General features: G+C 46.8%; 1 protein-coding gene and 1 long non-coding RNA gene across 4 annotated transcripts in view; one reads left to right on the forward strand and one right to left on the reverse strand.

Moving 5' to 3' along the window:
* LOC142929131 (uncharacterized) overlaps positions 1 to 24,718 on the reverse strand; it is a 49,349-nt gene extending 24,631 nt beyond the window's left edge. Inside the window, exons 1-2 of the long non-coding RNA XR_012945296.1 lie at positions 24,619 to 24,718; positions 16,977 to 17,031 (exon numbers count right to left, since the gene is read on the reverse strand). This is a non-coding gene — a long non-coding RNA (uncharacterized LOC142929131). The remainder of the gene's footprint in view (positions 1 to 16,976; positions 17,032 to 24,618) is intronic.
* The window catches only part of LOC116945961 (cadherin-7-like), a 130,463-nt gene that overhangs the window by 75,853 nt on the left and 27,476 nt on the right, over positions 1 to 27,134 (forward strand). For 2 of the 3 annotated variants that reach the window (XM_032960690.2, XM_032960689.2), the window contains 5 exons: positions 3,172 to 3,788; positions 7,976 to 8,270; positions 13,801 to 13,920; positions 15,878 to 16,045; positions 24,611 to 24,798. In XM_032960690.2, coding sequence (XP_032816581.2) covers positions 3,381 to 3,788; positions 7,976 to 8,270; positions 13,801 to 13,920; positions 15,878 to 16,045; positions 24,611 to 24,798 — 1,179 coding nt within the window. In that variant the 5' untranslated portion in view covers positions 3,172 to 3,380. Of the gene's footprint in view, positions 1 to 844; positions 1,485 to 3,171; positions 3,789 to 7,975; positions 8,271 to 13,800; positions 13,921 to 15,877; positions 16,046 to 24,610; positions 24,799 to 27,134 lie in introns of those variants that run through there. The other variant, XM_032960691.2, reaches the window with a different exon arrangement.

Here is a 27,134-nt window from a genome sequence, read left to right on the forward strand (position 1 = left end):
TGACCATCTTCTGAGAAAATGTCAGATTGTGATCCTCTGCAGCGATGCTTTTGAGCAGCCTGGGCTGCACTAAATCCCTTCATGCCGACCCTTCGTACAGCACTTGCCCCAAAGCTCCGTTCAGACTATATGGGGGATCTTTGTCTTGTCTTTGTGTGTGTGTGTGTTAGTGGTTAGCGCATCACGGTACAAACTCAGCCACCTGAGTTTGATTCACCCGGTCATGGCCAACATCTGCGATAGATATGTAAACCTCAAATGAGTACCTTGTGCGATGTGTACAAAAAAAAGAACATTTGCATTGCACCCGTGCCGGCCTTCCTATTTCACAGCACTTGCCCTAGCAGCCTGCGGCGGCTACACGGGGAAGTCTGTCTTTGTCTTTGTGTGCGAGGCGAGGCGACGCAGTGGGTAGCTCGCTACGTTGCCAACTCGGTGACCTGTGTTTCATTCCCACCCATGGCTCGCATCAGTGGGCAAGTGATACGTGTCCGAACTGATCCTGAGCCTCCAAAAGGTCGACTCAGCCTTAAATAAACACCTGACCCGGTGCATAAACAACCCGATTGGTGCGAGAGGTGAATAAGATCAGTCGATGACCCCACTATCCTGCCACAATGCTGCGGGGCCTGTTTCAATAGGTGCTCGCTAACGGCACTTGCCCCCGACAGTTTTTTTGTTTTGTTTTATTTTATAGCGACATGGAGGATCTTTGTCATTGTGCGCAGAGAGCGCGACGTGAGAGGACGAATAGAGCAAGTGGGGGGGGGGGGGGAGGGGAAAAGGATGACGCGAGCGAGCGAGCGGGGGGGGGGGAGAGCAGACAACGCTCTGAGGCAGATATCAATTACCCTCGGGAGCCGTCACACACACACACACAAAATCTGTGGGTGTGGGGAGCCAAAGAAGGAAGGGGAAAAAAGTTAATTACCTGTTGTCAAGGCAACTGCTCACAATTAGGAGATGAAGGGAGGCTGTGGCGTGAAGAGCTGACTGGTGCTGAGGCAGCATTGGAACGCGCGCTGGAGCGTTCCCAACCAGCAAAGCGGCAGTAGCAGGAGCAGAGAAGCTCTCTCTCTTTCTCTTCTCTTTCTCTGCCCCGCTACGCGGTCCGCCGCAGTTCGCGGATTTTTTTTTAGAGGCCGCATTAAACAGCAGGCGAGCCCGACTTTTATTTTTGTTTTCCATGTGTACACAAGCAGAGCTTGTCGAGACGGTTATTAATTTTGTTTTGTAATTGTGGCCCGTTTCTGGTCTTCATCTCCCCCCCCCGTCCTCCCGCCACCAATAAATAAACAATGGGCCGGAGGGTCAACCAGAGGCTGCGCTTTTTTTGTTGGTGGTCAAATTCTTAAATGAAAGCTTTGAAGGCAGCTAGGAGAGAGGAGAAAGAGACGAGGGAGAAGATTCTAGTGCTTGCCTTGCGGGTGCCTGTGGGATGATCCCAGCGATATTTGCTGCGATGACCTCGCATTTTGAGTAAGGTGAGTGTTTAAATGTTTAATTTTTTTTTGCCGCTGCATTAAATCCAGCCATGTGCCACCCGTGCCGTTTAATGGCAACATTCGTCTTGAATAAGGCCACAGATTTAATCCATATTTTATGTTACCGTCTTTGTTTTGCCCCCTGAAGTTTAAGAATGGGCTGAATTATGTTTTGGTGTGTTCTACTACTTCTTCTTCTCGTGATGCCTTTGATGTGCACGCAATGTTTTATTAATTATTTCGTACTTCAAACAGGACAATATTGTCATCCCCATGTGCCACACATATGGGGTATATAGATCTTAAAACATTTTCGCGAAGGTAAACCGTGTGATTGAATACAGCCTTTGCACTCTAAGAGAAAATGTTTTCATCTTGCAAGATGAAAAAAAGGGTGGGGGGGGGGGTCTTGGGCTTTAAGGCTGCATGATGCAAGAGAAATAATTCGTGCCACCTTAAAAAAAGAGTTGTACATATAGTGGACGTTTAAACGTCTCTTGTCGGAGTTTTCCATGGTTTAAGCTCATTATGAAAAACCAGTTATTCCATGTGATCACATTAACTTGAACCCTTCAAAAGGAGATTTCTTGCTAAGGAAGTGAACCCCCCCCCCGCCACCCCCCCAGAAAGTGGAGCTTCCTCAAAATGATCGTCGTTTATTCATTGTGCGTGTAGATTCGACTAAACACGCACTGGAACGTTTGGAAGGATAGCGTATGTGAAGGCCCTGCTGTGGCGAGCGGTGGGATGGACGCGCGGTTCTTGCTTTCCGTTGATTGACGAACAAAACAAAGCGCGCGTATAAACCGGTCTACAAGTGTGCACGGCACGAGTGGGCAATTGGAAGTTGATCAGACGTTTCGCGCCACCGTCCTAATGACCGCAACAGCTCTCTCCGTGCGTGGACATGAGGTGGCGCGCTCTCGTGTTGTGCGCAGTTGCATTTAGCGCCACAGCGCGTGGATTTAGAGCGTTTGTTTATTTGTTTTGCCGGTGACTGCGTATTTCATATCGGAATCGCCTCTAGTGGCTGTCGCTGCTGGCGGCAATGCAAGTTGTTTAAAAGTGAAAGTCTCTCTCGTACGGCCGTCGGCCTCGCTTCGCGCATCTTGCGCTGAGTGGGACCGAACGGAAGTGAAACCGCACCGCGTGCGGTTCTGGCACCTCGGGGCTTCGGGCAGGCTCTGTGGGATGCCCACGGGCTCATTGTATTAGGAAGGAGGCTCTTTCTATGCCGAATATGTATATTCAGATGTACATACCGGCTAGGGATGTCATATCATGCCGCAGCAAAGCGATCAATGCACTGTCACGATTTCGTGGTGGATATTCGATTAAAGGTATGGATTCTTGGTTGTCTTGTTTGCACCATCTTATTTGTATTGTTTCTCATGTTTTGCTATCCTGTTTGTTCAGTTTGTAGAACCTCCATTAGCCTGAACGTGTCATATCATTTGCACATAGCCTGCAAATTATAATGAATCAATTGTTACGGGCATAGATAAAATATGAGCCTTAAGAATCGATATAAATTGGTGAAATCGATGATGCGTACGCCGGCACGGCACCAATTTAAATAACATGTAGAAAACATTTACAAAAAAACGTATTAACTTGGACCAAGGCCGTTGGGCACTAACACGTGTTCTGTTGTTCTTTGCTTGTTTTCCGTTTGTTGTCGTTGCAGTTCTCCAAAGTGCTGAGCAAAGGGGAATCTTTGGCTGACAACATCATAGTTGAAGCCAGTTGGACATCACCTAACAGAACAGGGGAAGAAATAAATAAAAGCACGCCACTTTGTCGAAGCCTCCGCCGCTTGCACGGGCAGCACACTCGGAGAACGCATTTGTTTCACACGCACGAGTCTTTTCTTTTTATTTCCTCCGCGCTTCAACGATGGCAGCGACGGCGTTCCTCCTCGCGCTCTGCCTGACGCTCCTCGGCGTTCACCAAGCGGCGGCAATCGACGTCGACGCAAAAGCGGGACTCAAATCGGACGCCGGCGACCGGAAGGTTCCCTCGCTCGTCGCGCCGGGGTCCGCCGCCGGCGACGCCGGAGTCCCGCCAAGCGGCACCTCCACCTCCTCCTCCGCCTCCTCCTCCACCTCCTCCACCTCCTCCTCCGCCTCCTCCGCCGTGGCTCAGCCTCGGGAGGGCGAGGTGGCGCGCAGGGCCCGGCCGGGCCACGTCGGCAGGGCCCACGACGCCAAGAGGGGACGCACGAGGACGAAGCGTGGCTGGGTGTGGAACCAGTTCTTCGTGCTGGAGGAGTACATGGGCAACGATCCCCTCCACGTCGGCAAGGTACACGGCTGTGACGCACTCGTCTCCAGATGAGCTTTAATTTTTTTGGTGACGTGCTGCGCCCTCTCTCTCTCAAAGAGTTCCGATGCTGCGGTTCGACGCTCTGCACCCGTGAGAAGTTACCGTGATCCTCGCGGCGTCGAGTGCACACGTGCGGTGATTTTAACCCGAGTGCCTGCGTCTTACCCGGGAGATGACTGCAATATAACCCTTTGCAAAGGGGCCTCCACGCATGCTTTTGTCTCAGCCCTTTGTGTTTAACATTTTCTTTTTGTCTTCCCCCCCCCCCCGCCGCGACCACACCCCCCCCACCCCCCCCCCCCCCCCAAATGATTTCAATTTTGCTTTCACCGTTGTACCGGGGTTTCAAACGCCTGACCCAGCAGTTGTGGAGCACCCCGCAGCAGCTTCTGAGATTCCTTCAAGTGACTTATTCACAATAGGGGGGCAGTTATTTCCCGACCACCCTGCTGTGTGTGTGTACGTGTGTTTCTTACATGTAAAGCAAAACTTCCCTCTCTTTACTCAAGTTGTCTTACATCAACGACCATGACCGTTCAGACGAAATGCGGCTCATCAAGATTGCCTTCAGAAACTCAGAGGGAAGAAGGTTCCTTCACAAAGCTTAAAATATGCACACTCGGAGCAAAAGTATACATTGTGTGTTGTATCTTCAGCTCTCACTGCACACATCACCAGCACCATGCAGAGGTTAAAAGCTCCATGGCTCACGTCATTCTACAGACAACGCTCATCGATTGGCTGATTACATCTTCATAGGAAACAAAAACCTATTGCAGGACCCTCCTGGAAAAAATAGTGCTTGGAACTAACTCAGCGTGGCCTTCCTGGGTAAATTGAGTAATGTGTTAACATTATTGTTGTTATGCCTTAGCTGCACATGCTCATGGCAAGGACTTTGCTGGTGGGTGGACAGGAAACGGTGAGCATCGGCGCGGTGGCAGGAGTGCAACCGTGCCGCCCGTGCAAGCGCAACGTTCCACCGTTTACAGAGATAATGGCGCCGTGAAGTCTGTAGGATGCACTCCGGCAGTCGACCGTTCCTTCCACGTTGCGCAGACGTGGAAAGGGGGTTTGCTCGTCCGGCCTCCGTGTCCTCACTTCCCGAGACGGCCCCCTTGCTTGCCTTGTGGGTTAAATCGAGCTGCGAACGGGAGGGGCCCACGCACGGGAACGTGCCCTTGAGCCCTCGCGATCGCAAATTCCGTTTGGAACCCAAACCAGACTGCCGTTTCGTGGCCCGAAGCCACAATTAGGACCCGTGATACCGGCACGGTGCGTAAAATGGAAATTTCCCTTTCGTCTACATTAACAGCGGTGCTTGGCTTCTCCCAATGCCACCAGAGGCAGGCTTCCTCGCTAGCAGGAGCCGTTGAGAAACGCTGGGAAGTGGCCGCGTGGGCTGCGTGGCTGAATGTCAGCTTGCCCTCAATGGCGCTGTTGGGGTGAGGAGATTTTTAATGACCTACCAAGGTCACTATGAATAGCCTGACCAGAGGCCACTGGCTGTGCTGTTTTCACCACATTGTGGCTTTGTGGGTTGCGTGCTCGTGGTAATGAATTGTGCGCAAGTCAGCGTGACATTTTTTGTGAAAACTTAATGCTTAGAAAAAAAAAATCCATCCCAAATAATTTGTTAGATTCTTAATGTCCAAGATATACCAAGGCAAGTGAAGTACTCTTTCTGCAAATGGAGATGTAAAGTACTTATTACGTCATACATGCCTCCAACAAAATCACCCTAAGTGTGCATTCCCTTCTGGGATGTGGTCAGCAAAGCAGGTTTGAGCCTGATTGTTATTTGGATAGGTGCCCACCAAGACTTGCCAGGTGTTGTAGGCATGCGGCTGGGCATGTAAATACATTTTAACGTGGTTTCCTCCCAAATAATCATAAATGTTCATCAAAATGCAGAACCATCCTGACGGGGAGTCATGTGACTCAATTAAGCTTTCCTGGATAGATAATAGTTTTACATCAAATGGCTCTTGCATTTCGCAAAGGTATAATGCTACGCTATAAGTTGTCTCGTCAACATGATTGCTTGTAGGAATCGATTGCCTCCAAGTGCACATCTTCCGAGGAGACGGAGCAAATACAATCAGCTCGGGTGCAGGTGCTAGATGGATTTTTACATCGCAGAACCGTGAGAGATGGTGACTTGGGGAGGCATCCATTCAGCAGTGGATTGATTATGGCTGACGGTGATGAGTGTTGGTGTGCATTATAAAAATGTAGCAGATGAACTGGAAACCACCACGGAGCCTATTACCACCAACAAATTATTACCCCGCCCTCTCATTAATGTGAGGCCTCCCACCTCCACAGCTGCTCCCTCTGAGCGTGAACTAAACTCAAACGACAAAAGATTTCACGCCGCGTTTCTTGCCAGCATTGCCATGGCATTGGCATTGAAATTTGGGCTCAGCTTGCAACATTTAGCGTGTCTAGCCTGTAGTCCACCCCGGACTCTAGCCAGGTTTGCTAACGTGAAAAAAAAATCACGGATTCTAGAAGGAGCTGAACATCATCCTGTCAGCAGGCACCTCCAGCAGGTGAAGGCGGCACTAGCTGGGTCACGTAGCCTGCATGCCCAAATAGGTTTCGCTTGGCAAGGTAGCAGGGATTAATTTTTAATTCGATATTTTTCGGGAATGCTAATCGGCATTTTGTGCTACTACCATCAGAGTACAAGGTAGACCTGTCAGTTACTCAATGTCAGTGCTCCCTATATTCGTATAATCGTGTGAAGAAGTTTAAGACAAAATTATATTGGACGGATGTGATGTGCAAAAAAAACGTGTTCCCAGAATAGTGTTCTGGGCTGTTTTGAATGAAAATAAGCACTAACCAGGTAGACAGGACCAAATAGATGCAGGGCAAACTCATAATCTATATAATTGTGTGGTACAGGTGCAACTGGAGCTGAGAAATATTGCTGAGAGGCAAAACGTATTATTCCGGACTCGTGGGAGCACTATTTGAACAGTGCGCCTGGTCATCTCGTCAAAGTTTCAAGTTAAAGTTACTTCTTGCTCAAACGAGCATCGGGGGCAGTGCTAATATCCTGCTCAGAGCTCTGAACAAGTGGTGAAAGCTCCACAATTTATTTGGCAAAAGGGGAAAAAGTATATCCATCGGGGAACCACCGTTGACTTGTATCGACTGAACTCAAAGATCTTTTGAATCGCAAGCAACTTGCTCTGAATCACAATACGATAACAACAGGAGGCGGAGCATCCATTACTCACGATGAACGGTGTCAGTGCAGCTGCAACAAACGAGTTGGCACGATGGCGAAATACAGCCGATACATCTGCTTCATCTGACAGACCACCTAACCCCCCCCCCCCGCCCCCCCTCATGTGTTCGCTTGTAGCAAGCAAACGATTTCGTCCATCATCGTGATTCATTGAAGGATCACGATTCGGGGGTTCGTCATTCAACTCAAGAAGCGCTGCCATCGTCCGTACGTTTGTGGTGTAAGGGGAGTCCCCACTACTGGGCGCACGGCTCAATTGGAGGAATTACATACAGCACGTATGGATTTAAAATCGATTCGTGATAGACGTTTATAATGGGTATATAAATCTAATTTTACTTGATGGAAAAACTCAACGCACTGGTCAGTAACAGTGCGGCCTTAAAGAACAACATGATAGGCAACGTTTTAGACAATGGCCTTTCTTCATAGCACACAAATGATGTTGCTAGAATTGTTGCATCTGGTGCTGGTGATCTTGTTATTGCTCTTGATGTTGGTGATGTCGTTGTTGTTTGTGCCATTGTTGTTTATGCCGTTGCAGTTGTTGTGTGTGTTGAACTTCTTTCGCACCATACGTAGTCAGCCACGACAATCCGAGGTGCGGGGGAAGGACAACAAACACAAAAAGCAGTCCTGATGAAATGAGTTTTCAATGTGGATTAAAAAAAATTGCATAGCTCCAGTGGCTTCCTAACATGGGAAGGAAGAGCGTTCCAGGCGGCCGCAGAAGCACATCTGAAAGCGCGCAATGCGGTTGGCCGTCTAAGTTCGATGGCCAGCAGCCAAAAACCGCTGCTGCTGCTGCTGCTGCGAGGATGGACCCGAGTTCGCGTGATGGTCTATGCTCCTCGACGAGACGCCATTTATTGTTGTCGTCGATGTTGTTGGTGTCCTCCCGCAGCTGCACTCCGACTCGGACAAGGGCGATGGCTCGGTCAAGTACATCCTGTCGGGCGACGGCGCGGGCACGCTGTTCGTGGTGGACGACCGCACGGGAGACGTCCACGCCACGCGGCGGCTCGACCGCGAAGAGCAGGCCTACTACACGCTCACGGCGCAGGCCATAGACCGTCGCACGGGCCACCCCATGGAGCCGCCCTCCGAGTTCATCGTCAAAGTGCAGGACGTCAACGACAACGAGCCGCGCTTCCTTGAGGGGCCCTACCGCGCCTCGGTTCCCGAGATGGCCAATGTCGGTAGGTGGCTGGCGACGCGGTAGCATTCGTGTGCGGGTGGGTGAGCGTGCGGGTGGGTGAGCGTGCGGGTGGGTGAGCGTGCGGGTGGGTGAGCGTGCGGGTGGGTGAGCGTGCGGGTGGGTGAGCGTGTGGGTGGGTGGGTGAGCGTGCGGGTGAGTGCGGGTGAGTGCGGGTGCGGGTGAGTGCGCTTACGAACCCGGCGAGCCAAGTTCGATTCCCGCCCATGGCCAACACCAGTGATGGTTATCTAAATCGGTCCTGGGTCTTCCATAGGTCGACTCGGCCTCAAATGAGTACCTGGTGCGATTTGTAAACATCACTACTGGGGAGACAAAGGGCGGCCGGGCGTGGTGTTGGCCATCCACCCCCTCGTGTGCCATGCCATCCTTCAAAAGTACTCACTAACAGCATTTGCTCCAACAGTCTGGTAAGGCTATACAGGGGATCTTTGTATGAGTGAATGTGTGTCTGAGTGAGTGCAAGGGTGAGTCCGTGTGTGTGAATGTCTGATTGCAGTGATAACTTTTGGGGAGTGGTAATGTCGATAGTAGTCCACTGTACTGCCAAGCCTGGAAACCCACGTTCAAGTTCTGATGATGATAAAATAACAATGGTGAATGTTACAGACGGTCCCTGGCCTCCCCTAGGTTGACCCAGCCTTAATGATTACCTGGTGCAGTGTCTCTAAAACATCATCACTGGGCCGGCAAAGGTGCTCGGATATGGTGTTGTCTACTCACCCTTTCATGTGCTGTGCCAGTCTTCATAGGTCCACTTGCCCTAAGAGCCTGAAGAGGCTACATGGACTATCTTTGGTTGTGTGTGTGGGAAGCCATGGTGGACATTGGTTTATGTACAGACGTAGCCATGTGCGTTGGATTCCCGGCCTGGGATAAAATTATCGACAAGTACTAAGGAGGGTCCAAAACTCACCCTGCCTTAAATTAACACTTTGTGCAGTGCGTTAACATCAGCACTGGGGAGACAAAGGTGATGGGGCAGAGTTCTGGCCACACCACCCCTTCGTCCGTCGATTCCGGCTTAAATAGGCGAGGCGATAACTCTGTGCATTGTGTGTGGTGAGGATGGGGTGGGACATTGTTTTTTATTACATCATTTTCACTCTCATATGGAACAATTAGCAAACTCCGAGACAATGTTTGGCGATCAGGGTTTTATTCTCGGACGTATCAAATATGGGTAGCAATTCCTATCTGTGCATTACGTGGGCCCCTCCCCTCGATCAACCCGTTACACGATGAGTGGTGGTGCTATGAATGGCTGGAAATGGGAAGACATTAATGGGGGAACTCATAAATGGTTCCCCCCACCCCCACCAAAAATCTGAAGAGGAGGAACTTCGCTCCGTGGGGGTGGGTCTCTGTGCGGGTCTGTGGGTCTCTCTCTTAGTCTATCTGCGAGTCAAATAAATAGAGATTAATCCTTGATTCCTTCTGGAACGCAGTCTGGTTGAAATGTTCACTCTCACCACGGTCTTCCGGGGCGTTCCGGTCCATTTCCACCGCTGGTGCTATGTGTCAACTTAACAACCCGGGGAAACAAAGGCAACCGGGCCTGTGCGGTGCTTATCACACTTCCCCTTTGCGTCCTCTTCTGGCCCGCAAATTAGTCACTCAACTCGTGCTCCAGAAAATAACAGTACACAAAGGTGCACTCACAAAACAGCAAGACGCCACTGACATGCCTCGCATGCATGTCACGTGTCTCCGACATCGCATGAACTTGCTGGTGCTTCAGCAGTGCATTAAGCTGTCTCTCTCTCTCTCACCTATTGTTTCTTGCGACTGTAATGGGGTTGTTGTTTTTTTTTCCCTAGCCATGTGTTAGGCAATACACGTGGCTTAATGGTTACAGTCAAACATTTCGTAATGCTCACAGTGAAATCAATATTCTGATTCTGACTTTGCTTAGATTCAGAGGAATTGGAAACCACGGATGTACAGGAAGGCGGCCAGGACTGACGTCAATAATTTCCCGAGGTCTGCGGCCCTGGATTGGGACGTTTGCCCAACTCCATTAAATAGTGATTAATGCGATCGGAAGGAAACACCGGTACACTCAGTCCCCGTACATGTGGAAACAGAAAGTAAATCCATTCACTTGCTGTCTCGCCATCTCCTGACGAGTCAGAACATGGTGATCTTGACGCCCAACCGATGAGCGCAGTTGGCTACGTACGGTGCGAAAGAAGTTCAACACACTTGCATATGTACGAGGGAGTTTCGCAACGTTTGTGCGACCCACAGTATTGGGTCGCAAGCATGTGCCACGACCGCCGCCCGCCTTTAACGCTGGATCAAGGAGACTGTGGTATCATTCGGTGATTGCCCTCGCTGAATATATTCGATCGTTACAAGTGATCTTCCTTGGATAGAAATTTCAATTATAGAATTTCATTTTTCAAAAGCCTTTAAAATGCCTTTTTACAAATCCACCGCTCAAGGAGAGCGTCTGTCTCGTTTTTGTTTTGCTTAACCAGCCTTCCATCATCATCACGAGCTGTGGCGTTAATCAAATGTGTCCCATGTGTTTTTGATCTGCCTCCCAACTTGATAAATTAGCCATTCTTTCTCCCCTCCATCATCAAATCAGCCAAACAATTAACCACGCTTTGGCCCTAAAGGGGAGTGACCCTGGCTGGCTGTGCCCGCGTGATTGCATGATCATTTTAACAACCCCCCCACCTCCTGATGGGGTGGAGCAAACGCGGAAATAATCCATCAACTGCTGTTCGATCATCGGAGCTCGCGTCATCTCCACTCTTGGACGCGTTTAGCACGCCACTCCCATGCATATCCCTGCAATTGTGTGCAAAGATGTGCTTCACCACTCGTTTAAGGCCAGTGGGAAAGCATTCACTCTCCTTATTAGGAGGCCACTGGAGCTATGCATTTTAAAATCTAATGACTTGTTTAAACACGATTAGCAATAATTTACACATTCTCTGCTTTTCACAGGTACGTTGATGTGTCTAGAGTTTGTTATTGTTATTATTATACGTAACCTTTTCGAAACAAATGAAGGCAATGTATGTGCGGTGCACTTCTTTTGCACCGGGCGTAGCCAACCGTGCTAATAGGAGCAGCGGGTAAAGGACAACAACCTAAACACAAAACAAACTGTTCTAAAGAAAATATTTTTGAATCGGCTTTTAAAAATGCATAGTTCCAACGGCTTCCTAATAATGAGAGCGAATACTATCCACTGATCTTAACCGCTCATTATATCTGATGCTCTGCAACCTAATTAGTCAAGAGAGAGGTGGAGTGGTGGCATAGTAATGAGTGCTTTGCTGCAATAAATCTAGCCACCTGACTCAACTTGCTCCAGTTGCAAGTCATGTGTGAACTGTTTTTTTATTTCTCTCAACAATCCGCAATGACCGGCGTAGTGAAGTATGGCCAACTAGCCCTCGTAGTAAAATAAAATGCATGGGGAGGCTGTCAGCAGTTGATCGAGAAAGAGCTGAAAAGTATTAGTATGTTTATTATTATTAATTAGACTGATCTGCCACGTGTTTCAACATTATATTGAGAGGGGGGGGGGGGGGTCGGGGCAGAATAGTAAAGGAATGCTTTGCATCTTCAAATAATTTCTGTGAAAATTATCACACTGTCAATTGAAGCCTATTTATTCATAATATATGGCTACGTTGATAAATAGTCGCTTTAGGCTTCATGAGAACCGTGCGTGATTTCGTGTGTACAATGGCGTGCTTGGTTATAAATACATTCATTATCCGTAGCTGAGCTTACCGAAAATAGTTTGGACCCTAATTGAAATGAACATGTCACAACGCACGTGCCGTAGCTTAAATTCACCCAAAATCACTTTCAGAGCGGTGCTGAAGGGAAGGGCCGCAAATGTGGTGAGAAATGCCCATTAATGCCATAGCATGGTCTTCTTCTTCTTCGTGTGGGGATATTTGTCATTTATTTAACCCACTGGCCGTTATGTCCTAATGAAGCAGTCACACTCGCGTTTCTTCCTCCTCGTTGTGCGAGCACGGAAAAGGAAACGGCACACGCAGAACCAGCCCAGCCGTTTGCTCGCTTAGCTGTTTGGACTCCCGGCAAACAAACAAACAAAAAACCTCGTAATCTGTTAGTCTGGATTAAAATCCACACGCGAGATAGTGTTTTGTTTGTGAGCGCAGCCGGCTGAACTAAGCTGCATGTTAGAGGAAAATCCAGGTATCATCGCTTCCAGTGGCGGCTGTAATTGAATGGATGATGTTCCGAACTTGATTTTATCGGCATGGACGCTCTGATGTGGAACTAAGCCCCTGATGAGGTCAAAGAGGTGATCTGACTTAACCTGAAAAAAGGGAGGAAAACCGAACAGAACGAATGCCGTTTGGTTGCGCGCGTGCACATTTGGCTTGCGCTCTCTACAAAAATCCAGCTGCTGATTTCGGGAATTTTTTGTTATTCACTTTTTTTTTACACACAAATGAGTATACTGCCGTTGTGTGTGCACAGAGTGTCCAGAAATGAGGCATGTGTTTTTATTCTTAGCAGTTAATCGTAACAAAGAATTGGTTTACAATAGTAATCGTAATAATAACAATGATTGGGTAAATAAGCAAATATATTTAAGTGACCACCCCAAGGTAGATTGGGCCTAAAATAAGTACGCAGAGAGCACCTCCACCTGGACCAAATGTAATTCAAATGTGTAGCTGGTGTTGCGCGTGCGAGCTCTGGAGGAGACCGATGGCAGCCTCGCGTCAAGTTAACATTTTCATTCCAATCCGTATCTTAGCTTCTGTACCTTTGGTCCTTAAGCAAATACAAATTGCACTACTTCTTAGGAAGTGGCACACTCTGAGATGCGTGGATGCCTGTTTCCTTTCCCATAATTGAGTTTTCTTAAGTGTCCCCTGTGTCTGAAATCTATTTTGGTAAATTTTTAGAAAACCAATTACTGGTCAGCTTTTAGCTCATATCCCCTGCAGTGGAGGAACAACAATGATTAGAGAGTTGGGCGTTCTGTGTGTGTGTGTATCATTTTTCTGGTGTGTATGTATGTATGTGTGCTTTGCCGCGTTTATTTTATAGACTTTTGGGTCCAATACTGAGAATGAATAAAGTAAAAAGTCCTGATGGAGGGCATGCATCCCAGCCCGACAGACTCATTTTCGCAGCTAATTTCGTAATTTATTCTGAACGTAAATAGCGCATCGGCATGACCGCACTTTGATGCGAATGTTTTGTCTTCTCTACGTTTGCAACACGTTCACGAATTTCCACCTGGTCATCTCATGCCGCACCATGCCACGGCATGACACTTTGCCATGTGTTTGAGTGGAGCATCTTTTCGGCTTTTGAATTCCAAAATTGATTCTGGAAATCCACACTGGCACGAATGACCACGTTGCAACCCATTGGGGTGATGGGTGATGCGGTGATGCGATGGGGAGGTGGAAGTGTAAATCGATTTTTTTGAAACATTAATTTGAAGCGTGGAGAAGAGAAGGCGTGAACGTGGAGTTTGATGGCCCTTGCAGGTACACCCGTGATCCGCGTCACCGCCACGGACGCAGACGACCCGACGTACGGGAGCAGCGCTCGCGTGGTGTACAGCCTGCTTGAAGGGCACCCCTACTTCTCTGTGGATCCACACACTGGTGAGGAGCACCGTGGCGCAGTTCGATAACATTTCAACAGCCTCCGACGGTCTAACCTTCGGTGTCGTCCTAGTCATGCACGTGGGGGTTGTCAATTGCAAGGCATTTCTCTACAGGTTTAGAAAATACGGCGTATTTATGGAATAATTAACTTGTTTGGCACGTGCGAATTTTTTTTAAATAAGGATTTGCATTTATTGGGTGCTAAAATTACACGGCATCTCAATACATCCACGCCATTTAACCGCAGATGAAAAACATCACTTCATCTGGGCATGTCTGACACGGTGGTATTTTATGTGCATTATTCCCATATCGAGAATGGTGGAAACATAATTTCTGCCCGAATTACAGTCCTAATTGGGATGACATACTTTCCCAGAGTAAAAAGCCACTTGGCGATATACACTAATGACCTTGAAAGCCTCTGAAATGTGTTTGAAATGTACGTCTGGAAATGTGCAGCTGCCCACCGGGGAAGAAAAATGGTGGTGAAGTGAAACTGTCCCCAATTCTGTCGCTGGTTAAAATTATTTCGAATAAAATGTTTTTTTTCTTTATTTAAGATATTAAGTTAAAGCCAGCGTCAGGAACATTTTGTCAACGAAAACATTTGGACTAAACATCAGACACTTACGTTATATGTCTTGTAGTGTTTAAAGTAAAAAAAAAGAAGCGCAATTGGCCGAACATTTATTCAAAATGTTTTCATTTTCAAATGTTTGAAAGATATTTGTCTTCTTAAAAATGATTTTAATGTAAGCCAGGTCACCCTTGCGAAAGAGGCAATGACGCTTCAATGTGTCCCAATGGGTGAATTCGATTCCGGGGTTATATAAAGGTTACTGAAGGGATCATGCTGGCGTTGCGTGAGCGCAGGAGCAAAAACTAAAACGTGCCCTCTACCGCTCAGGGGGAGGGGGGGGTGGCTACGATTTCTTGACTCTGGAAATATGTTGGGTGGATGTAAGATTTCCACGGGCAGCCTTTTGACATTAATTGCACATTAGGGCTCCCGCTACAGCTGTCACGCGGGCAAAGCGGTGACGGCCGGTGCCGCTGACCGTTTTAATTTTTTAATTTCCCAGCAATGAGCCAAGGAGATTTGACGGATGACAGCGCAGCATAGGAGAGCTACCATGAATATTGAAAATATTTCATGAGCCCTATGAATGTAACCTTTGGCTCGGTGTGTGGAGGGGATATGCGGTGACGGAGGGCTGGAAAGATGCGAAGGACACTCCGTGATGTTTGTCCTCTCCACGCAAATTGTGCCGCAAGTGGCAATTTCGTTTGCACCGCGCCATTGTCTCCTCCTACCCACGTGGGGCAGCTGGAATGGAATTCGAGTGCAATCGTTCCCTCGTGCTATCGAGGATGCAAGCGCCCTTTTTTCTCATAGTCCCCGCCATTGGCGGTGCGGTGCATGAATGCTTAATACGGCGGCTGTTTCAAACATTCTAATCCAGTCGGGTGGTGGGGTGGTAGAGTGCATGATTTTCAATCGGGAGGTTGCGAATTCAAATCCCGGTCAGGGATCGAATCAGGGATTTATGTCTCCGGGGGTAAATAATAAAAAGTACCACTTTGTTTGGGAAGTCTACAGTGGTTGTCCGATGGAAAGTGTCATTTATTTTACAGGAAAGTAGAATTTCCATCACTGGCTCAGGGCTGTAAGCATGGGATTAGCACCACCCCATGCTCAATTGGGCAGGAAACCACTGCGACCTTGACAGTCAGTGTAACCTTTGGAACTACGGAGCTTTGGAAAAGGAAAGAAAATCATCACCTCCAGTTAACACTTCAATCCCTCATTTTGTTACCTGGGCGGCACGGGAGGGGGTGGAGGCGACTCCGGAAAATAAATTTGCCCAAATGAGCCGAATGTGCGTTTCCTTTTGTCGTTGATCGTTAATCACCTTTCTTCACCGGCATCCCCTTACCCCCCCCTTCCCAGGTGAGATCCGCACGGCGTTGCCCAACATGGATCGCGAGGCACGGGAGGAGTACCGCGTCGTGATCCAGGGCAAGGACATGGGCGGCCACCAGGGTGGCCTCAGCGGCACGACCACCGTCACCATCTCGCTGTCCGACGTCAACGACAACCCGCCCAAGTTCGCTCGCAGTGAGTTCCTCTGTCGTTCTGCGCAAGTCTCCCGCAAACGCATTGCAAGCCGTGCGGTGCGTAAAGACGCGGGTGAAAAAAAATAGAGAGGGGGGGAGGGGGGGGAGGGGGCTGCGGTCCTGCGGTCGTCACTCGCTCACAACCACCGACTGCTGGAGGGAAAGTCTCCGCTCGAGGGAGAGCAGGGAGAGGATGTTTTGGCCGACTCTTGCACACCGGCCAGACATCTCGGAAGAGGATGGAGAGTGCCCAACGCTCTACCCCACCAAATTCGACCTGCCAATCGACGGGCTGCGGTGTACCGAATTTATACTGCAGGGTGGACAGCGGCTGGGGCAATGTTTTGTCACGGTTTCTCCTTTGGGGGGGGGGGGGGGGGGACTGAGCTGACGACCTCTGGATTTGCAAGTCCATTTTCATCACCGTAACATTGTGTTGCGTAATTGTGATTGTTAGTGGGTATGTAGGCACGAGGGAAGTAGTGGCATAGTGGTTAGCGCGCCTCACTTCAAACACGGTTTCCTGGGTTTAAATCCCGGCCATGGCTCACATCAGCAGACAATGATATCTGAACCTGTTCTGGGCATCCCTTAGGTTGACTCGGCATAAAATAATTACCTGGACAAGTGTGTGAATGGCAGCGATTTTGTTGCAGTCAAATTGAAAATGATACATACTCTTTATCTGTATTTATAGACAACATATTTAGTCTAACTTAAGGAAATGTATGACATTAAAAACCTGACCAAATGACTTTCAAATGAAAGTTATCGACATGTCCCGCTGACTTGCAGAAATCTCTCTGCCGTAGTTAGCATGTCGTCTACTCAGCACAAACGAGTATCTGGAGCCAGTGTGTGTGTGTGAAAATCAGCAATAGGGAGACAAAGGAGGCATGGTGCGTTCCAGACCAACCCCACCCCCACCCCACCTTGTGCTGTGCTGGCCTTCATTAGGTTGTCACTCAGAGCGCCTTCCTCCACAATCTATAAACATCGATACACAGATCTTTATTTTTTCAACGCCCCCACCACCATGCCCCATCAAAACAACGATTTGATTATATGATTTGGGGTGATGATTTGAGTCATGAATTTATTGATTTTATCGCACTTTTACCCTGTGGTTTATGTTGTTTATTGGGGTGTTGCATGAGTACAGTTTTTTTAGACTGATCTAACACCGTTTGAGACGAGGCTCAAAAGAAAGCTGTCTCTGGTGTGGACCAATCAGTTTCAAAGACAATGCATATATTATCAGAGTATGTTTTTTGTTTGCATTCTGACCACAAGTATTGTGGTTAATGCACACATGATTCCTTGTAAAAGGTTCCAGTTTGGTGTTTTAACATCTTTACACAGCTGTTTTGTTGCCAGAAAGAAGGGGAAAACCTATTCTCATATTTTTGTACTGGCAAAGGAGGTCCCATGATGACCTGATCTTGTTAAAATAATCTTCTGATCCTTGCTCAGTGATCTAATCATCTGATCCAATAAAAACAATTGCAAAAAGTTTGATTGGATGTGATTCAGATATAAACCAAAAGTGCTTTTCAAGTTTTTTTTTTATACGCATAAATATGCATTTATTACACATGAAGGGCAAATGTATCTCCTTGCTTGAATCCTTGTGTTATGTATCGTGTTAATTTCTTCGTGCATTCTCAGCATTGGTGTTCCATTATTGTGGATGGTTTTTATTATTTATGAAATATATACTTTTAAATGTATTATTTCTGAAAGCCTGGGATGATGGCAACACATTCCATAGCGATCAAATGCCTTTTCATTGACTACAAAGACTAGACAATAATGTCATTTGATATCCATTTAACTTTTCCAGAATACGATCGATAGTTTTTGTTGCATGGTTGCCAAAGTTATTCGCGTCAATTATTAGAAGATGTTTTCCTGATAATTGGATTGGGGAGAACTATAAAATCATACACCTACATGGAGAAGTTATTAACCGTCTCGGATTTTTTTTTTCGACGACATAGTCATTCAAAAAAAAACCTGCGGAAATGAATGTTACACAATGTGATGGAGGAACTCACTAAATGAGGCTGCACAATTTGGCTCGATTAAAATAGGAAAAAGTAATGCACACCAAGTTTGCTAACATAATGAAGATAGTTGATTGGCAGCTGGAAAGCGCATCGGAGTGTGTGTTATCCAGTGAAAGTACAGAAGGTGGGATTGAAATTACTCATGAATAGGTGAGTGAGAGAAGAGTGGAGCAATAACAAAAAAAAATTATCGTGAAAAGCAAAAGACCGTTGTGCCTGAAAGAAGCAATGTCTCAATGAGTGCATGTGATTCTGCTATGACACATGCTTCAAAAACGTGGACGTTGACAAAGGAAATGAAACAAAAGCTGAAAAGTGCACAGAGGAATGGAGAGGCGCCTGCTTGCAACTTACACTGAGACCCAAAATAATAGGGATTCCGCGGTGGCGAGATGTTAACTACCTCCCCTTGTATACAGGATGTCGTGAGTTTGATCCCGACCCTGACGCTTGTATATTTGGAGTTTGCATGTTCTCCCCTTGGTCATGTGGATTTGTATCCGAGTCCTCCGGTTTTGCCCTCCATTTAGAATCAACAAGCGTTGAAGAGTATCTGGCTGCTATAAAATGTCCACGTGATAAGCCACTTCGTTGAGCTATCATTTGTGGCCAGTTCGCTTCTGAGAGATAGCTTCACTGCTCAGTGAGTCTTGGTTTGGAAAATAAAAAAGAGGTTTTTTGCGGATCGGAGAACACAAATTATAATGGATAGAATTATAGCCGTTATTTTTAACTGTTAAAAAGAGGTAAGTGGGATAAGTCAGGACACATCGCAAGAAGGAATGTTTACCAAAGTTCGAGATTCATGATGGAGGGACAGCCAATGCAGGGAATACCTCCAGGAACTTCGAGACTTTCAAGGTTAGACAAGATAATGTGAACTTTTGTAAGATTACTCATTGCTCGTGTGCACTGATGCCTACTTTATTGAGAGCGAGATTGGCACGTAAAATAAAGAATTATTGATATTTAGACCAATAATTGTGATTGGTCTCTATCCTCTTTCTGTCGGCTTGAGCATCACAATTCTATGAAAGGCAAACTACTTAAGGCACTTATCCTTGGGATAAAGCAATATACAACTTCAAGATGCCCCTCCCCTGTCCGTGAAACCAGTCAAACTCGGAGCATTCATTATTTGTGGCCAAATTAGAAAATGTAGCTTTTCTAATATTTCGTTATAAGTTTAGACTAAAAAATATGTTTGCGCCAAACTTCATCTTATTCTATCGGTGCTCGACCATCATTATAATTTATATCAAGTCACTCACTCACTCGCAGTTGTGTGTGTATATATTAACTTCATGTATAAACTTACATTCTCTTTTAATTGCAACAAATTTGCCTGAATCCTTGGTGACGGCCGTCTCATCAGATCATGTTTAAATTCACTTTAATCTCTTAGACAAAAATATTAAGGTCAACAGCAAAGAAGTAAACTTCTAAAATCAAAACTTTTGCAATCCTGCCCACGGCTCCGGCTGGTGGTCTGTTGCTGCTCAGCTGTTTGTTTTGATCACGTTAATATTTATATATTTACATTCGCATCCCGCTTGGTTTTTTTTTTCACCCACCCCATGCTGGTGGCAGATCTCTGCTCAAATTGCCCGCACACTTGTGCTGAGACAGCGAAAGCGGATAGGCGGGGTGGCTCAAATTTCCACGTGGCTTTCCATCCGCCGAAGAGATCAAAAACCGCACAGTGCTTCCCGCTACGAGCGCGCGATGCAACGGCTACGCGCTGGATTGTTCGTCATCGTCGGGTCCCTCCCATAGGCAACGCGGCATCCAGTGGTTGGAAATTATTTTATTTGTGCAGAACGTCCTTGGATGGGGGAACGGTGTAGTTCAATTAGTCGATCAGAGGATCCAGTCGAGAGCTTGTGAGTTTAAGTTGTTTATAATGGCTTTGTTCCTTCTAACTTTGAACCTCTAACGTTCACTACATATTTCCCAGGACACCCTTGAGAAAGAGATGCGTATCTCAGTGGGATCCAGCATGCTTTAATTAATAGTGTAGGTCCCTTTATCAATTCACAGCTGGATGGATCCTCCCCCACCTTCTATGCCTTGTCACTCATTGGAGTTGTTTGACCTTACTTCATCACGATGTCTGGTACAGGTCGGTCAATGGGGTGGGGCCAGGAGCAGTTGATATGTCGCTCACCGCTGTGTTAGTCGTGGCTGAGTATCACATGCAGGTTGCCCGGTTCATACTGCAATGTTTGTATGTTGAACTTCTTTCACACAGTACGTAGCAGATCGTGCTAATTGGAAGTGTGGGGGGGGGCGGGGGAAGGGCAACAAACTAAACACAAAAATCAGTTCTAAAGAAATTAATTTTCAATCTAGATTTAAAAGTGCATAGCTCCAGGGGCTTCCTATTGTCAGAAGGAAAAGCGTTCGTAGAAATCGCACAGGGCAGTGCATGAGCCCCTTGGTGTTGGAGAACGGGCCTGCGGAAGCAGATGTCACAGAGCTACCTCTGAGATTCCGTCTTCCAGTCACCTGGTCCACACACAACAGACAGCAACTTTCCCACTCGCTCTGACATACGAGAGTAATGCTCGTCGTATGATGCTCAAACCGATACTTTAATTCACAGAGCATGAATTCAGCCAAATTAAGTGCGCTAACCACTGTACTACCACTCTACTCCTTGATGAAGACCTCCCTGGGCTACCTTGTTCAATGAAGGGGTGGGTAAATCAAGGATATAAACTAAAGGATAGAAAATTAAATTTTTACCTTCTCTGATTCTGGTCATGTCATCCCACAATGTTTTTTTTTTTTATATAAAATGTCTACCACTCAACTGCGATTGTATAATGGTAGATGGGTTCTCACCTAAATTACGTCGACTTTAATACCATCAGCTCAAGATCACCAATTGAGTTTAAGTTTCTGGTGAATGTTTAAATAAGAAAAGACTAACTTACAAAAAAAATTCAGACCTACAGAGGCAGTCTTGCTTGTCGCGTGTGTTTTAAAGAATTGTAAGGATAGCGATCTGCCGTGGTCATTATCGTCATGGAGTTTTCTCCACGTGGTCGCGTGGATATATTGTCTCTGGGTTGTCCGGTTTTTCCCCTCCATATTTAGAAACGCGCGTTTAGATTGCTTGTCTGCTATGAATTTCCACGTGATGATAAGCCGCTTCGTTGAGCTATTATCTGTGACCAGGTTGCTTCTGAAAAAAGAAGCTAATAGCTCAGTGGACTTTACCTGGTAAAATAAAAAAAAAGTTTTTTCGTGTGATTATCTTACCTTTTCTATACTCTGCACTCACTTTGTCTTTTAGTATCGATTGTTGTTGTAACTTTCTCACCCGCCCCTACTGGACATATGTGAAAAAGAGCATTATAGCTCATCGGATTCTATCAGTATGAATACATAGTCTGATAGAGATCAATCACTGCCATCAATAAACACCAAAGTGAAATGCTTGCAGTTACAAAATTATGCTGCACGATGCCGCCAAGCCGCAGAACCTTTTGAGTCGGCGCTAATTTTACTAAAATCATCTTGGAAGATCTACTGCTCTGCAGGCCAGCCTTTACTCAGAGAGTTCAGAATTTCACTTTTACACTCCTGGTGGATTTTCGTCTCGCTGAGAGATCGATCATGTTAATTGCATTCCTCCAAAGCGTTGGTGCTTAACACCAGGCAACCGGGCCGGCATGATTTGTTCGTCTCTTTGAAATGCACAGCTTTTTACATCTGCCTGCTCCCCTGTCACGATTAATATTCAAAAGTTAAATTATGCTGGAAATGAATGCAACATTTGCAATTTATTGAATCATATGAATAACCTTCAGTTTCATCACCTCCACTCAAAAGTCTCAGAGCAGTGCTTCGTATGTAAAACGCCCTTATCTGAAAATGTAAATATCTAAGCAATTATGTTCCTAAATGTTTCAGATGCACTCTATGGTATAATAAAGCTTGTCTGTTTCCCTAATGTCCAATCGTCAGGGGTCGCGTCTTCAACCACAATGGGAGTAAAAAATAAACCCTCTTTGTTGCCTCTCGTGGTGCCTGGTCTACTGCGCGTAATTAACGCATTGAAAGCTTTCCAAGCAATTATATAATCTAGGGCCATGCAACATGGAATTGCCGACAACATCCCCCGTTTAGGTGGCGGCGCGTTACTCTCCGCTGTTGCGTCCGAGGCATTTCTCTTTTGCTGCAGAGCGCGGCGAGCGGCGCGTCCCGAATTGGAGACGTGAGGCGTCGCTTTTGATCCTTCGTGCCGTGGTCGGCCACGCTCCACGCTCGTCGAGTTCAGCCGTTGATGCACGCGCTTTCGCCATGGGGGAAATAAGGATCAAATTGCGCGGCCTCTCATGATGAAAATCCATTTGTTTTGAGCGGAACGGCGCGCCATCACGGGTTAAAACAATCTACACTCTTCAGTGCTTTGGTGGTACGCACACTTGTGTATTCATTTTCATGTATTTACGTTGCGTGTTCGAGGTACGGAAAGGCTCTTGAGGAAAGGTTATTAAATGCATGCTCAGCCTCGAACACAATACTTTGTACGCGACCTTAACATCAATGGATTGTTTTGTATGTTTTTGAAGAATGATACTGGGTGGAGAGTGGTGGTTCAGTGGTTCATACTCCGCATCATAAAACCAGGTTTCTCGTGTTCAATTCCCAGCCATGGGTAACATCAGTGGCGGGTGATATCTGAGCCGGTCCTGAGCTCTCCCCCCAAACCCGCACTGGCTAACACGGTGAAGTATGGTCAAACAACCCACGTGACCAATGTGGCATTGGAAGGCTTTTGGCCAGTAGTGGATTAACAAAGGGTTGGAAATCATAATAAATTATTGTAAATGTTGTGGCTTGGCTCTCCAACACACCGGTGTGCTGTACTCGTGACGAATTGGCCACGTTCTGTTAACGTGACAACCCTTACTAGTTGGCTGTGTCGGGTGGTGGCGGGTTTTAATGACACATTTATAATATTTACGTGATCTAACCCCCACAAAAAAACCTCTCATATTACCAAATTCAAGTCAAACACCGTATTTTCACAAACATACCAAACAATAGATTGCAGTCAATAACATAAAGAAAGGAATCTTCCTCCTTGTTGAGAGACTGCGTTGAGATGCCCTTGCTTTGAAGTGAGAGGCAACTACAAGATCAAAATAACTTCAAGTCAAATAAGTGGAACACAAACAACGTGCACGTAATACAACACAGTTATGAGAAGTAAAATGAACACTCGCTGTGGTTTTTCAATTGGCATTTGCTTTCTCCAATTTATGATTTGGGACTTTTTTGGACGTTGTTATTTATCTATTTATTTGGAATGGTTTTATATGATGGCAGGTTGTCGACTGCATTGTTTAAAATTGGCGCACTGTTGCTTTGCATCCTTCACTTGCAAATTGTGTTTACACGTCAAATAGGCAACCCGGTTTAAAAAATATAAATCTGAAATTGAAGAATCACCATGGTGTTTTCCAATGTTCCCAATGCAAACCCATATAAATTACTAACATAAATGCATGAAAACATTACGCAGCATGCACATATACATCATGCAACCTAATCCAACATCGATGGCAGTTGTGACAGCTAATACCTCAAAAAAAGCATAAAACGACAGGGCACTGCTTCACCATTTGGACAGCATGCTGCTGAATATTAACGGCATATTTTGATTACAGCAACTTGCGCCATTCCGTGATGATGATTTGCCTTATTTCTCATGCTGTTCCTGTTTTTTTTTTGCTGCTTCTGATGACTTGAATTTTAATGTTTGTTAAGGCACGCTCACGGCACGCTAATAGTTAGTTCAAATGCTGCTACGGAAGCGGGCGTTGCATTTGCGCAACGTTGCGATTTCAGCTGCCCATGAGTTTCAAATGTGGTTAAGGGCTTCGGAGCATCCATTTAATGGGACAATGCGATGGGCAGAAATGGCATTCGTCTTGTTCCCCCAATTCGTTTGATTTGACAACTTTATTCTTCAAAAAGGTTTCATCATCTTTAAAACAAACAAAAAAGAAACAGGTCGATTAGCCTGGGTGAGATGAGCATCGCCAGGACAGGAAGCAGCACAATTAATACAGCATGTAGGTTGTTGATTGCACCTCGTATATTGCAAAGCAGAAGCCTCCAGAAAAAATTGGTGCTTTATTCAGGAAACAAACAAAGTCATAATAATTTGTATTTTTTTTTTACAATAATAATTATTGCGACCATATTTACCAACTTTGAAGTTACAGGAAATTGCTAAATGAAAACAGAGCAACATTTCCCCGCCGATGCATAACTAGGCAGGATCTGAGACTCGGGTTGGCTTTCCTGGGTAAACAAAACTTATGTCGAGCTCCTCTTCCCTTGCTGCGGGCCCCATCATTCCTCCCCTTCCAGTTCTCTCTCCTCCTCCTCCGCCTCACTATCCTGTTTCTCCCTGCACCCTAACCCCGGCGTGTCCGCACGTGTGTTGGTTCGTGCGTGCGTCCGCGTGCGAGCAGGCACGTACCCGCTGTCCGTGTCGGAGGCGGCGGGCGTCCGCTCCGTGGTCGGAAGGATCCGCGCGGATGACGCCGACGTCGGGGAGAACGCCGCCATGGCGTACACGCTGATCGAATCCGACGCTCCGGGCATGTTTGACGTCACCACGGACTCCGACACGCAGGAGGCCGTCATCACCCTCAAGAAGGTGCCTGCCCTCGCCCCTCCCCCGACAACCCCCCCCCCCCCCCCAATCTCCAGCCGGGTCTAACTCCCAGTGCACAGGGAACACGAGGTGCGGTGCTCGCGGTGAAGCCCGCGCACGCATGGAGACGGACGTGGGGATGCATGGGGATGCACATTGGAAACACAAGGTGGCACAGATCGAGGGGCAACGGAGACACGCGGGGACCCGAGGGGAACGCGTCCGGAGGGCACAGCTTAACACAATTTTAGGCAAGCAAGGCCACGCATGGGCAGAGGCAGAGACACACAGGGACACACACAAGGACACAAACATGGGAACATACGGTGACACACTCAGACCCATGATATACCCTTGGGGAAAAAAACTGACACAAAAGGAGACGCGCACACAGGAATTTGCACAGTGACACACTGGAACTTACAGAGGCACACTGAGATGCTCGTGGTAACAAACAAAGACATGTGCATAGGTAAACACGGGGACACGCGGTGACACGTGGATACTCGTGGCTATTTACACATTGGAATGCACGTGGGAATTTACACATCCAGAATGATGCTGTGAGTTCTGTACAGGCACTTGGTCGCATCTGCTGCGGCATAGCATTTCGTGTTCCTGAACGGCTGCCTCTTGTGTGATGTTTCGAGTATTATCTTCTTGTTTGTGTGTGCGCGTGTTCCCTGGGGACTCCGGTTCTTGCTGTTGTGAAGCGGGTTCATGAAAGCAGTGGAATTGACCAAAATTGTCTTGAAGCCAGGACCCTCATGAGGCTTCAAAATTATTACGTCTTCCACCACTAACTGCGGGCTTACACGAAAATACGGGGGCAAATGTTTATCGTGCGATTGCACTTGAAGGAGGAAATTTTATGGAATGTTTAGTCAATGGCTCCGGATGCACAAGTCAAACTTAGAGCAAAGTCCCGCATCACAATTCACCTTTACTCCCTTGCAGTGACTGATAACGCAAGTCATTTCAACGATAGGCATCAACTGGAGTGGCAGCGTCTCCTTTGTATGCAGTGGAGTGCCATTTGTTTTTTGTCGTGCGTCCGGCGCACGATGTATTGGTGCCGCACCTATTGCGCACACCGAGACTTAAACAAATCGTAGGGGCTTCTCTTTAATTATTTTTTTGCGTCACAAATTAAAGCTCACCACATGCATCTATTTGATTGTACTGCTGATGTTCCCTTTGAAAGTTCTGTCTCTTGTTCTGCACTTAAGTACGCACTTCTTTTTGTTCATTTCACCGTGGATCGTAGTTAGTAAGAACGCAGGCGAACGTCCCAGGCATGATTAACGCACAGAATTCGAGGAACGATTTCCAATTAAAGTGGCCGAATTTTTGCTATAGTTCTTTTTTTTTCAAGCGTCAATTCCGTGCATAATTTCAACCGCAACGTCATTAAAATTCCACACCAGGGTCCTCAACAACCCGCTCCTGCATCGAAGATATGAAACCTACGGAATCCTAGAATGCTGCTTTACGAAACCAGCGGGGAGACAGCGAACGATTCCGATGCGCATCGGGAGAACATTCCCGACGGGCATCATTAATATCTGCCAAGCATCTGACTCCTAATGATGCCATCACAATCCTCACCGCTCATGCATTCGTCACCCACAAACGTAATGTTATTCAGCAACGGCGCAAGCCCGCTGTGTGAATTCACACCCATTCAGATTTCCCAAAGCCCTATTTCCCCGAGGGAGCGTTGATGTATGTTTTGATCGTGGAAGCTGACTGATTTGGCCCTGCAGAGCTCTGCTGCTATCCACAAGCGATCCTGCGATTACGACCAAGAATCTCCCAATCAGCATTCATGCCGTTCATTTGCAGCATCACTGCCAAAGGCTTGTCTTGTTTCCATTAAACATAACCATATGCTTCAACTCTACATGATGAATAAGAACATATGGCTTTTTTTTATATCCTCACTGGGGTTGTGTCTGTCAGGGCCGGGCAGGGTATGGGGGTGGGTGGGAGACGGACAATATGTATTCTCTAATTTTGGCAAGTTTTGACCGTGGTCACGTGGAAATTCGCAAAGAGCTCAAGGTTTTATCTTACAAGAAAAAAGTTCATTATTCACTCCCCAGCATATTGTCATAACAATTGAGACTTTTACCGTCTGAAAATTAAGTTTTGTAAAATAATTATTATTATTATGTTCCGGAGTGGATGTGCATTAACTTGATGAATCAGCAGTACGTTGATATATACACTGTACACAGTGTGTGTGTGGGTGTGAGAGCTCGTATGCAATGCTCCTTGTGACCAGCGGAACGCGGTAAAACGTAGGCAAAATGTGAGAACGATGCCTGTTTTTGGCT

The sequence above is a fragment of the Petromyzon marinus genome, chromosome 25 (assembly GCF_048934315.1).
Source record: "Petromyzon marinus isolate PM22_M1 ecotype Great Lakes invasive population chromosome 25, UKy_Petmar_22M1.pri1.0, whole genome shotgun sequence".
Classification (NCBI taxonomy): Eukaryota; Metazoa; Chordata; class Hyperoartia; order Petromyzontiformes; family Petromyzontidae; genus Petromyzon; species Petromyzon marinus.